Genomic DNA, 13,259 nt, shown 5'->3' with positions numbered 1-13,259 from the left:
GAATTCCATGAATGATTGTATTCAGCTGTGCGACACACCTCCATTGTTGCCAGATGTTTATTAACAGGAAAACAAAAAATAAAATCTGCCTTTTTATTCCGAAACATTTCATCCTGGAACACTTTTTCTTTTTACAGATGCCGGCTGTGTTTGAACAACTGGATTTCATCAGCGGCACGCAGACAGTCTGCCAGCAAACTCAGACAAGAAACCTCCACTAAATGTCAGTGCAGCAGGTTCACTTCTGGCGGTGGTCCTCTGACCTTAGCCAACACACACTCATCAACACACACACAACCTCTTACAATCCATGTCCTTTATGCTTTTGCCTTGTCAAACATTCATGGCATTATTTTGACTTATGACTGAATGATAGTGATTAAACGTTGCTCTGCAGACTTGCCGTCAGTGTTCACATTCTGACAGATTGAATATTTGAAATGCATGCCTGTCTTTCCCTTTTGCTTGTGCTCATTACAAAGATCTAGATTGCACCTCTCCATCATCTCTGTTTGTTCCTCTTGGCTGTGAGTACAGGCTCCACTGTAGACTTTTAATGCTGTGACAGCCATGCTGGGATGAGGATAATGGGTGTGATGCATGGGAATGTGGTGTTCTTCTACTGCTGATCACTACAGGAGGGGGGGGGCAAAGGCTTAGTTCCCCATTCTGAAATGGCATATTTTTACTGTAAGAAAATGTAATTCCCTTTCCATAAATACAGGCTGGTGAATATTTGACAATCTGCAAGTCAGCTTTGCAGAATCCCCACCTGTGCAAAGCAGGAACATTCTACAGAAAGAATGTGTGATTTCCTATAAAAAATATTTTCAGAGTAGCAGGCCATAAAATTGCAGGTGCTAGTGTTGAAAGCTTACAGTTCGCAGGTGGAATTTACATATATTAGGCTGAGAAACAAGTGAGATCCATGGCTGAGTGGCATAAAAACCTATTCGCTCCCTCTCTCTCCCTCTCTCTATCACAGACAGCGCGGCTTGTTCCTGGTTGCTCATGTGTGGCAGCAGAGCTGGATGGAAAACATATTGCTCCATCAATCACATCTCATTCTTCTCCCAGACCAAGGCCGCACCGAATCCGTCCGTGTGTAAGAATGCAAAGATGACAAATATTCCTGAAATCACGCCCGAAGCTGTGTGAAACTCTTCCTATATGCCGATGACCTGATCTTTTTCAAATGATGATCCTCCTTCTGCGCCGCTCCCTCGACTGACACTATCTTAATACACAGAGTGTCTGCAGTGTTCAAACAAAGCCTCCATCTCCCCAGTGTTATATGCCAATAGATCAAATGAAAAGATAGGTGGAGGAGGAGGAGGAGGAGGAGGAGGAGGAAGATGTCGGTTTTCATCAATGTCTGCCTTATGTATTCAGGAATTTTTGTCTTTCAAGTCTTTGTTTCAGCACATAAAAAAAAGACAAGAGTGCTGCCATGCCAACAACACGAGCCAAGAGAGGAAAGTCTTCACCCCAGGCTGCTGCATGTGTCACCTATTCTTACTCCAGAGAGCTCTTGGTTATAAACAAAGGCCAAGTACGAACAGAGGGTCACTTACTCATTTTTCTCCAGAGCCAGGAGCAGCTGCTCACCTTCTGCTTCAATCAGGAGTTTCAGTGATGCAGGGTAACTCTGAAGAGAGAGGAGAGAGACGTGTGAAAGATTCATCCCACAGCTTTAACTGAGGAAATGACTGCACGGGCTGCTGTTCAAACATTGCGGCATTGATTTGTTAAATTTAAATGTTTTTAATAAATAAATCAAGCAGAGCTGTGAGAAAAAACACAAATCGACTGCATTCAATTGATGAGAGCAGTCAGAAATCCTTCTGAAGCTACTTTGTATCTTAGAACAAGAGCTGAGAGGATTAGCTTTATGTTTCTATTCCATCTGACATTAATCCTGCAGAGAGCTATGAGTGTTCGCACCCCTGAGTTACAACATTGCGTGTCTCTGTTAGAGTGAGATGAAGTGGCACAGGGCCCAATATATCACTTCTGTCAGTTGCGTCACCTCACACACACAGATACATCTTTTCATGCCCTGCATTCTCAACAGACAAAAAAAATCCTCCTCTGTCTGGCATCCTCCATATCGCCATGGCAACCACAGACACACAAATATATCTGACACGTGTAGTTCAATCTGGGTCAGCTGCAGCAAAGAGCAGCGCTCTGGGTTAAGTCATCCATCACCCCCTGTGAAGAAGAATGTCTAGTGGATCATAAGAGGATATGGCAGCAGAACACTTAAGGTTTTAGGCGGTATCATTGCAAACCTTAAGAGACTAAACTTTCCACTAGTTTTTATCCAGGCAGGACTTCTGTATGCACACTGGGTGTTTGGACTTAATTAGTTATCTATATTTAAATTAGCACTCAATCTCACCTCCATTGTGAGTCTTCTTCTCTCCAGAGATCTCATGTTTTGTTTTGTTTTTTTTTGGGTAAAAGCATCCCAGAGAAACCTTGTGGCACCTTGTCTGTTCTGGTTAAGCCAGAACAAATTAATTCACAAATGAATTGAGTCAATAACACAACCTGGAAGCCCAAGTTGTGTGTGTTTTTTTTTAATATCTGCCTGCCAGCTGTGTATTTTGTTTTTTTATAAAGTCTGGGCTTCTGAAAGCCGAGCCAAGGATCCCATTAATGACTAACGTTTCATTAAAGTTCCAGTGGGTTGTACAGTTTTTTTCTTAACTTTTTTTAAGATGCTGATACTACACAGCTGCCTAAGAAATATGAACATAAAGAAACTTAAACTGCTATTTCTGCATCACAGCATGTGATCCAACAACTATACGAGCAGAATAACAAAGGACTTAAACACCTTTTAAGGACTTAATGTGTCTCTTTAATCCTGGTTACAGTCCTGTTCTAAACATAAAGTATTAGTGAGACTAGATGTAAATGCAAACAGATATTGTTGGCCACATCCCTTTTCTAGGACAGGACTGAGACCCCGTTCACACTGGGAAAATCAATCTGGCTAGAGCGGGATTTGGGACTTATCCGGATATATCCGAATAGATCTCGACTTGCCAGATTGGCTCAAATGTGGCTCAGGTCTGAACGCAAATGCGGCTAGCGAATCCTCCGTTTATAGGGGACAGTGTCCAGGTCGCGTACAAAAGCCGTATGTAAACAACTGTCAAACTACGACAACTTTGCCCCAAGTTCATTTTTGACAGGGCTACCTACTCTAGCTGAATTGACTTTCTCCAGTGTGAACTGGGCCTTATTGACATTTCTCACAAAGGCTATTAAAGGGTAGCTATCACACATTCTATTCATACCAGTGTACTAAAACAGGAATGAATGGCACTAAAGTAACCCCTTACACAAGTGTTACACTCAGTGGTCACAATCTGGTTTATGTAGTGTTTCTGTATTCCTGTAATGCAACAGAATGTGTCAATCATTATCTACTAAAAATGTAACCTGATACCTGCAGGCCAGGGTGACTGAGGATATGTCAAAATACATGGACTATTGTAGGAAAAATGGACAAAACAATGAAACAAACATGTGAAAAATGTGAAAGAAAACATCTTCTCCACCTGAGATTTGAGCTGGCTGATTGGCTTCCAGTCTTGCCCATTGAGCTGCAGAGGTACTGTGGTCCCATAGAGTTTCTGCTTTGCTGTTGGTCTGTGTTCAGCTGTGCTCCCTATAAAAGAAAATACAAACGCCATGTGAGACCGCAGACAGAACTTCAAAGTCTTCTTTACTCTAAATTCTCTCAACATCCTTAAAACCACACTGTGTCTGTTCATTTGACAGACAAACAATAGGAACATTTTCTAAACTGATAATGAATTCCTCCCAGCTATTAAACCCTGAATGTGGTGTCCAAAAACATCAGAACACATACTGACACTTCAGCTGCGTTGTAATCTAAAGTGCCACTTAAAGCAAATCACAGTTTTTGCACATGTGACGCTTCTAATGCTCTCTGAATGTATTTGTTTTTCATAACCAACAATTATCTGCCACTTCCATTACATCCAAGGCAATTTCTGAGCATATGTCCACCTCCTCTCGGCAGGCTATCAGTAGAACAGAGCCTGTCTCTTCTGCTATACAGACATGACTATAACTAGCACCCTCAGACATCAAGCAATGAGAAGTGTTAGCCTGTGGCGAAACCATAACCACCCCCTCTGCCACTCAGGCTGCATAAATCTCCAGTTCTCCAGGAGTGGAGAGTTTCTAAGGGAAGAGGAGCTCGAGCTGCTGCTGCCGCTGTGATAACTCCTAACACGAGGCTAGTGTCCAGGATGCAGCGTAGGGATTAGACGTAGCTTTGGGGCATTGTTCCCAGCATTCTTTTATCTCCTCTCTCGCTGCCCTGACAGGGTGTTAACTGAGCCTCCGAATGGCTACAACACTTGGCCTAAGTGCCATTCATTTAAGAATATATACATTTATCCCCAAACCCATTTTCATAAAACCTTCAACCTTTAACTGAGATAGAAGCTGCAATCTCTCTAAACAGTACATCATGAGCAAAGAACCACTGGAGGACATTTGCTAACAGGGCTCCTGCAGTAATCAGCTCCTCACAGCGGGGAAGTTATTTTGTAGCCTGGGTCTGTTACTAAAACAGCAGGGGTTGTTAGCACCATTTGTTTCAGTGCAAACATCCTAAATCAAATGTTTGCTGTTTTTCCCCCATTCCACACAGCAGGGGAACAGATTTGGTTTGAGGGTGATGTCAGAGGACTTATGAGAAGTTGCACGTGAGGTCTGACTGTAACGTATGGCCTGTTTTGAACTTGGGACTTATCTCTGTCTTCACATTTTAAACACTCTCAAGGGAATACAGAAATCGCAGCTTAGTGTTACCAGCTCATCCGTCGAAGTTCACATCACTTCTGCATGACTCACATGCCTAAATTGCTGACTCTGCTTATTATCCAGCATTAATAACTAAGATCAGTCACCATCCTCCCCAGCTGAGCTTTGTTCTGGTTATCCTCTGAGAAAACCACCACTCTGGAGTTCATCACAGCTGATAGCAAAGAGCCAAAGGTGACCAGCTCAGCAGTCCTCATCCAGCAAAACCAGCCTGATGATGAGAAGCAGGCACCGGCAAGGACGAGACAGCATCACACACACACACACACACATACAACAGGAGAAACATTCTGCCCTCATTAGTCCCAGAAAACCACACCGTCTAGGGGAGGTGGGCGTGCTGAGTAAGCAAAAGCATGACAACTTTTGAGAAAAGTGCGGGTGGATAAACACAACAGAGGAGGGAAAAACAGGGATATATTTTGACAGGGAGAGGTCAAGTCCACATTGTGGTTACCCGATTTATGAAGCTAACACACACACATACACACATGGAAGGGCCATCGCCTTTCTGTGGCGTGCTCCACAATAACTTTGAAGATGGAGTTCATAAGCATACAGCATTTTGTTCTTTGACTTCAAAGTCTACCAGTGAATAACTTTTTGTTAATGTGGTGCTCTGTGAGGTTTAACTCCTGCTTGTAAATTGCATTATATTAGTGGAAATAGTCTGCATGCTCATTTCTTTTCCACATGCATGGTGAAGTTGGAGCGTGGCAGGACTGTGGTTGTGTGCCGTCTGTAAGTGGCTTTTGTTGGCTAGAATGTTGCAAGAGCTACCAGAAGCACTAAGGGAGCGGTAAAAGTGGCACCAGGACCCAAAGTCTTATTTATACATGCAATAAAGAGGGAGTGTAAACAGAGCCCTTAATAACGCAAAGTTCTGGCCACGATCACCTCCCTTTATGCTCCCATGTACACAAGGAAAGCTTGTACCTTTTATATTACCTTAATAAATGCTAGGTGGGAGGATTGTATGTCTGTGTATATGTGACTGTGTGTGTGAGGATTTGTCTCTGGGTGACGGAAACGTGACCTGTGACTGCATGAAGCCATAAATGTGGCTTTCCCTAGGAGCACTGTTATGAAAAAAATCAATTATATAGAAACACTGCTTTGTTTTTCTACACAGTAAAACTACACACAACTGGCTGGTTGTAGTTCTACAGAGGTTAAACATATTCACACTAAGCACCTGATTGTAGGTCAAAGGTCAAAGCACAAAAAATAAATCTACATTGTCATGAGATGATTGATAAACTGACAGAAAAGGAGAGGAAAAAAACTGTCCTTCTTCTTTCTGTTTTTACTCGTCAAATCCATGCAATAGTTAACGATGTTAGATGATCTGCAATGTGACTATGATGCTTCATCTGGAAACCATGAATATCACATCTACAAAATGTGGCGCTAATTTGTGCAACAGGATAAGTGTCAACTTGAACTTATTCATAAGAAGAAGAATGGCTGTACACAGTTTTATTCCAGTTTATTCACACAGATTGTTGGGTATTTAGCACGATCAGTATATTTGTAAGAAAAGCCAGTTTTATACTACAGTTTTATTTATTTTGTATTATACACAATTTTTGATTCAGCCTCTGGGGACTAAGAATGTCATAAGATGTTGTGCTCATCTATATTCAGATGTTTGGATAAGCAGAAAGGACGTTTTAAAGTTTCACTAAATGCAAACTGATTAACCTCTTGGGGACCATAATAATAATAATGTCTGTACCCATTTTATAGATTTTTGGACAATTTGCTGGATAAATAGAAACAAATAAGAAAAGTTACAGCTTCTGCAGAGTTAGACTGATTCATCCTCTGGGGAAAGAAGGCTGCACAACATGTTTTGCCCCTCTGGCTACAGATGTTTGAAACTTAGCAGGATAGTGGATCATTACCCCGCATACTGCGTGTCAGGAAGCATCACTCAACGATATTTCAATTTATCATCTGGGGACTAAGAATTTCTGTAAAATCTTCTGCCAAGAAGCCTTGAGAGATATGGGTATAGGATCAGAAATAATAATATTCCAGGGATCAAGAATATCTGCGGTAACTTTTGGTTCAAAAGAAGACGGCTCATGGTTGAATGTATTCATAATAATCTTCATAGAGATGGGCTACCGGCTTCCCATGCACACATCAGTAAAAATCACTCCAAATGACAGTCATTCATATTCTGATGAGCTGTGCAAGAAAAGCACACAAGGACACACTCCACTGCAAAGTCACTTTGACTCTCCAATCTTGAAAATGACAGATTTAAAATGAAAAACAATACATTTGACAGCCTGAAGGGGAGTCTTTGACAAGTAAAATCCCCTGAATGGTACAAAATGAGCACAGAGGACGCACACTTTCAGCAATGATGTTAGACAAGTGGAGGCTGTTTACTGGTGATGTCATGTCAGCTTTAGTATTTAAAGTAGCAATTTACTGATGGTTACAAATTGTTTAGGCTTGTCCAAATAAATACTGTGTTTATGTGCTGCAGAGAGATGGTTTCCATAGGATGTGTAACTGAACACAGATATAACAGCCTGGGTTTGGTGGAACACCAGTACCGTCATTTAAGTGGCAAATGTACCGCAAAGTACTGGAGTGAAGTACTTACAGAGCATTGTAATTTAAGTAGAGAATCTGAGTACTTCTACCACTACTACCTTCTAGAAGAAAAGTGGACTTGAAGTAAGAGCATGTGGAATTATTTAAGGCAGAGTGATGAGTTTAAATTGGCCTGCTTCAAGCGGAACAATGACACAACAAGACAAAAAAAGGCATAAAAGGCCAAAAATATATGGGTTGCATATGTTTTTAATAAAGCGAATCTAATAAAATGTTCACTCCCCCCCCCCCCGCATCAATGCACGTGTGCACGGTTGTTTAATGTCTTTAATCAGTGCAAGGGCTGGATCAGAGACATGATCCAGAAAAAGCTAAAAGCTGGTGCTGACATCAGCACATGACTGAAAAGCTGGTAAATGTTTACAGCCATTGTTGATTCATCAGAAGGGAATTGACAGGCATATCACAAACGGAATAAATTCCAGCTAATTCAAACAGAATGATGAAGGGAAGAAAAAATGAACTATGCAGCCTCTGTCTCGTTCTCTCCTTAATCATCTTCTCTGAGCCTCATTCATATTGACTTTGCTAGTCACATTTTACTCTATAGATTGTCAAAACATGGTAAAAAAAATAATTAAAGTTTTACATTTGTAAACAAAGAACCCCAGGTGGGAAATAAATAAACCGCAAACATCACATATACATGTTTCCAGGGGAGCCCAAAAAGGGCTGGTCCTGGTTGGGTTATGCTTACCGATCAATACCAGATACTTGATTATATATTGATTAGTCTTTGTCTTTGGTTAGCCCAGCTATTTTGTACATTTAGAAATACATTTTAAACAGCTTTGTAAGACCCTGTGACATGAAATACAAACTGCTTGGATGAGCAGCGAAACGTCTTCAAGAAAACTCTACAAGTCCAGATGCCTTGCTTCAATCTTCTCTATGTATTATGACCAGGATGACTGAGAATCTTCATCAACATGAAATACAAAAAGCTACATATTCTCATATTTCTGGCCTCATGACCTTATTAACTACTCCTCACCTTGTTGCCTGTAATTTGTTACACAGTTCAGGAGTCATAGGGATTGCAGAGCAAAGGTGAAAAGTGCCTGGTAATCTTGGCTTGACTCCACAGTAAACATCTGATACAGCTGGGGGACATTATATCAACACCCTGCGGGTTACATTAGGGAAACACAGAAACCTGCCGGTGACATCATGGTAATAAGAATCTGCACATATATATATACTGGAAATAGGGCCTCCTTAAATTAAATCTAATAAGGTAGCAGTGTGTCAAAAGCCACAGCAATGAGAGTTGTTAATGGCTGTATTTATTGGCGGATAATTTTTTGGGGGGCATATTTAGAGTCATAATCAAACCGTTTAACACTGGGCTCCCTCTACTGGTAAATAGGTCTTTTGTGTGCTCTCTCTCTCTCTCTCTGATTGTCTCACATACTATACTGAATTAACTGTCACACCAGCCTGAATCAGCACGTAATTACTCTATGGGAAATAGACGGTCCTTCAGCAAAAATTCTCCTTGGCTCACCAGGAGTTTAACGTCGTCTGAGAAAAGCGGTACTGTTACACCCCCCGGGTGGTTGACACCTTTACACCCCACCCCTCCCTCTGCTGCATGGATTGAGCTTGCTGTCTGGCATAGTCCTTGTGTGACTTAGCAACGAAGCTTGTGGAGCAGATCTCTGTGTAAAGTTCATGAATATGGATATTTATGCTTTGTTTTTTTATGTCTGTCATTGGAAGATCAGGCCTAGTGCACATTTAAACACACCAATACAATAGCACAGACTAATATGAGTGTTTGATGAAGCGCTTACAGTTTAAAGGTGGGTCCTCAACATGAGAGCAATAACCATCCAATCTCTATTCTCTATTCCATAGTACTGCCTGATGATGGTAGCTGGGGAGGGAGCTTTCTGTGGTAAGGCTGACAGTGGTGGCTGTGTGCACTACCTCATTGCTTGTTTCTAGCATAGAGTACTGGGCTATATGATAATATATAATATAATATATAATCATCATTTTTTGGACATATAACAGCCATCTATGATGGGTACCTAACCTTACTCCAACAAGCCTGGAATGTGCTGGTTGCTCTGCTTTACTTAAAAATATATCAATGCCCCGGATGTCAAACATAACTCAGACAGACACAAAAAGCCACTGGCAGCACCACAACTTTATTGCGGCCAATTTATTAGAAACTCACCCAGGTAGGAGGTGACCTGTCTTGTTCCTGTTAGCACATGTGCCCATTAGGAAACATATTGCAGCTTGTTCTTCTCATGGCAGAATAGAAAGGTAAAAATCAGGAATGCCAGCCTACGAGATCAAATTATTCTGAGCTGGGGCATGAAATTCTATTTCAAATCTCAGTGGAAGACAATGACTGCATGTTCACATGGAAACTCCTCAAACTGGGGCATGTTTCCCTTCACTGTAGTAAGTTAATCAGGAACTGCAAGTGCTTCTTATTCTTTTGAAACTTTAGGAGCTTAATGCTACCAAAAATTGCATCGAATGCTGCAATTTAATAGCTGAATTCTGAAAAGGGAGATGCTGATGTGCTGATTTTGAAGGTTGGAACAGGTGTAGCTGTTTTAGGAAAGGATTTCTGACAAAGCAATGCAACAACTGCTCTTTTTTCACAGCAGAAATTCTGACAGGATATACTGGAGCTGTGAAAGAACAGGTGGAACTAATGACATTAGCAATGGCTCAGTTACATTAAATGTCCCAGTAAGCCGTGTGCAGAATAGCAAAGCCCTGAATCTAAAATGGATTGACTACACGTTTCCTGCATTTTAAAATACCTATCATAACTGTACCCAAAAGAATCTGAGTTCTTTTAAAGGCAAAGGGGGATCACACGATTCACTTTCTGTTCTCGATGATCAAGAAAAACAATTTGTTATCCTGTATGAAAGCACACTAACAATAACAATTTAAAGGGCCAGCATGCAGAATTTAGTGCCATCTAGTGGTGAGGTTACAGACTGCAGGACAAAAACTTAAAACGCACAAAATCACACACACTCCTGCTCCTACACTTCAATGTGCTGCAAAATGGAACTGGCTTTGAATGTCCTTTTTTAAGGGGTGGAACTTGAACTAAACCAGATAGATCTGACACTGACTCCTGAGCCAACTGGACTCTCTGTCTAAGAGGAGAGAGTGAGAAGACGCTCAGGGAGAAGCGTGCTGAGCTCAACTCTGACCTGCCTGGGTGTGAAAGTCCAATGAGAAAGTCCAGAGCCAGCATCAGGTTTCTGTGTCGTCAACGTCTGCTGGGGAAGGGTCAAATAAGTCCAAAGCAGATTTTGAAGAAATTAATACAACACATGTAGGGTTCGTCCACATGGAGCAGAGTCCAGAGCTTTTCCCCTCTCATATATAAATATCCCCACAGCGGACCAGCAACTGGTTGATCAATCTTGTCTTGATGCACAACAACTTTTCTTACCAGTCTCCTGGGTCTTATCCCAGTATCCTGAACAACTCATCTGGAAGACCTGAATCCATTCATACTGAAAAGATGCTAAATGCCTTTGACTTGAGATGGGTCACATCATGGTGATAATGTCTCCCTGGGGGAGGAGACTGTTTGCTGAAGGAATGTTTTACTACAGTCCAAAAATATATTCGCAGCTCAACTTTCATTTGTGTTAGGGTGCAGCATGCAAGCTGCACGCAAGCGCTCCAGGCCGAGAGAGTCATGTTGGTTGAAGCTGTGCAGCTGGCTAGTTAAATACTGGCTGACACCGTGTGTGTGTGTGTGTGTGTGTGTGTGTGTGTCAGAAGAGCAAATCATTCACAAATGATGGAGGAAAAGCGACAAGAAAGCTCAAAGAGCGGTGTCATAAAATATGTATGCAAACATGACAGTGAATGGAGCTGAAGTGCTCCATCTTTTCTCAGCAGACGTAGATTGGATTAACAGTGTGGAGGCACAAAGAAGCCTTGAAAAAGGAGGACTAATGATTCCCACTCATCAGGCTTTAAAATGAACTGGTGCTGAAACTGATTGTTTTCATTAATTACAGATCATCTTGTCAGTATGTTGTCCATAAATCTGTGACGCAGTCTGATCAGTATCATCAGCCAAAATAAAGGATATTGATATCAGGTGTGCATGTTAACCTGCTCCAACATGTACACCTGATACCAATGTCCTACTGGCTGGTGATGGTGAATATGACTTTTACAAGCTACAATAATGGTGGCAATTTAAACATGGTGTCACATCTTAACTCTTATGTTTAAAGGTCTGTCTGCAGCACACAGATCAGCGTGGGCATACTCACGGTTCTGTCAGAATGATGCAATGATTAACGGGATTCTGATTGGCTGAAAGGTTGGCATGGACCACAAAACATCAAGAACGGCTCTCCACTGTTTACTGTCAACACTGTCTGCAGCACATGTAGCAGAGTTTGCATCTAATATATTGGCCAGAAACCAGTATGCATCAGGCTCTAATGTTCCTTCTTAAAGGCGATGCGTATGAGAGTCCCCAATGTATTAAATTAAAAATGATATATTCAACTTGAAATGATTCAAAACAGCAGACTAAAGGATGAAAACGGAATATTTGGTGTTTTTTTCTTTCTTGTTTGAAAGATTATTGAAAGGATTATCTAAACTATTGTTGTTTGTGGATTTTAACAGGCACTGATGCAGGTGCATATGCTGCCAACATAAAGGTCACTCTGACTTTTCTGCACACGTGAACATGGCAGTGATGGTTTTGAACCCATGGGGAAGACGCATCATGATGAACTGTTGATAAATAAATGATTGCTTTCCTCTACGCCTCAATCCCAGTTTTACACATTTACCCTTGCTGGTAATTAATTCCCAGGATTCCACAGTCAGTGTCACGACTGCCAGTGTGTTTCAGTGCGAAAGTTTTCAGTAGCTCCTTCACCCACTAAGGCTCACCTATAGGGAATAGTAGAAGGCTCAGATGTCATGAGCTCCACTGCAATGGGTTGCTGAGCACCGGGAAAAGCTACTTGCCTGCTCAAGTTCAAACCAACAATGAGACTTTTATTTCATATTTGACACTAAAGTAACTCATCTGTAATTGAAAAATTGGAATATGTTTGAAGTGCCTTGAAAAGCTGAAGTATGCTTGAAGTAGCAGCAAAAAAAGCCTCAAGTGCTACCACTGATTACCACAGAGAGTTTCAGCATCATCAATTATACAGCCATCTCCTCTCTCTTCTGAGGTGCACACTGTGCGGACTGCCAGCTAAAAAAAATCTTCTGCTGTTCACACACTGATTAAGAGAGAAGCAGCAAAGTGTGGATTTTGGAAAGTTTGTGCGTAATGGAGATGTATCACTTTTCCCAATACATGTGTTAAGTCTGGTGCACTAACAAAGCCTTCAATAAAACATGATGTACCCCAAAACAGCCAAAGGGAATACATGAATGAAGAATGGGCAGAAAAGAACAAACAAATAAGAGAAAAACAAAAGCTTTTTTCATGATTCATGTCATGCATAATGAAGCTATTAAAAAAACAGCCTTTTTGGTACTTTTAAGCATGGATATATCAGGGGCTGCGCGTGGTAGTGACCTCTTACCTCTTGCAGACGTGGAGAGCACCCCGTCACACACCGACAAAGAGACAGTTAAGGCCTGAAGTGCTGTCAAAATAACAAACTTCAGACTCCGGCTCTCGGGGTTCATGGTGGCCCGGCTGAAGCGTGGACGGGTCTGACCAACTGTTTCACTGCAGCATCATCCAACCACAGCTGATGTCC

The 13,259-nt window shown here is 41.6% G+C and overlaps 1 protein-coding gene across 1 annotated transcript in view; it reads right to left on the bottom strand.

Annotated features, from left to right (window-relative positions):
- Positions 1-13,196, bottom strand: part of adam12a (ADAM metallopeptidase domain 12a) — a 61,550-nt gene extending 48,354 nt beyond the window's left edge. Inside the window, exons 1-3 of the mRNA XM_028430384.1 lie at positions 13,080-13,196; positions 3,576-3,685; positions 1,575-1,648 (exon numbers count right to left, since the gene is read on the bottom strand). Coding sequence (XP_028286185.1) covers positions 1,575-1,648; positions 3,576-3,685; positions 13,080-13,185 — 290 coding nt within the window. The 5' untranslated portion in view covers positions 13,186-13,196. The remainder of the gene's footprint in view (positions 1-1,574; positions 1,649-3,575; positions 3,686-13,079) is intronic.
- Positions 13,197-13,259: the final 63 nt, after the last annotated feature.

This window comes from Parambassis ranga, chromosome 19 (assembly GCF_900634625.1).
Source record: "Parambassis ranga chromosome 19, fParRan2.1, whole genome shotgun sequence".
Taxonomy (NCBI): Eukaryota; Metazoa; Chordata; class Actinopteri; family Ambassidae; genus Parambassis; species Parambassis ranga.
This window is presented reverse-complemented; position numbering and strand designations above follow the sequence as displayed.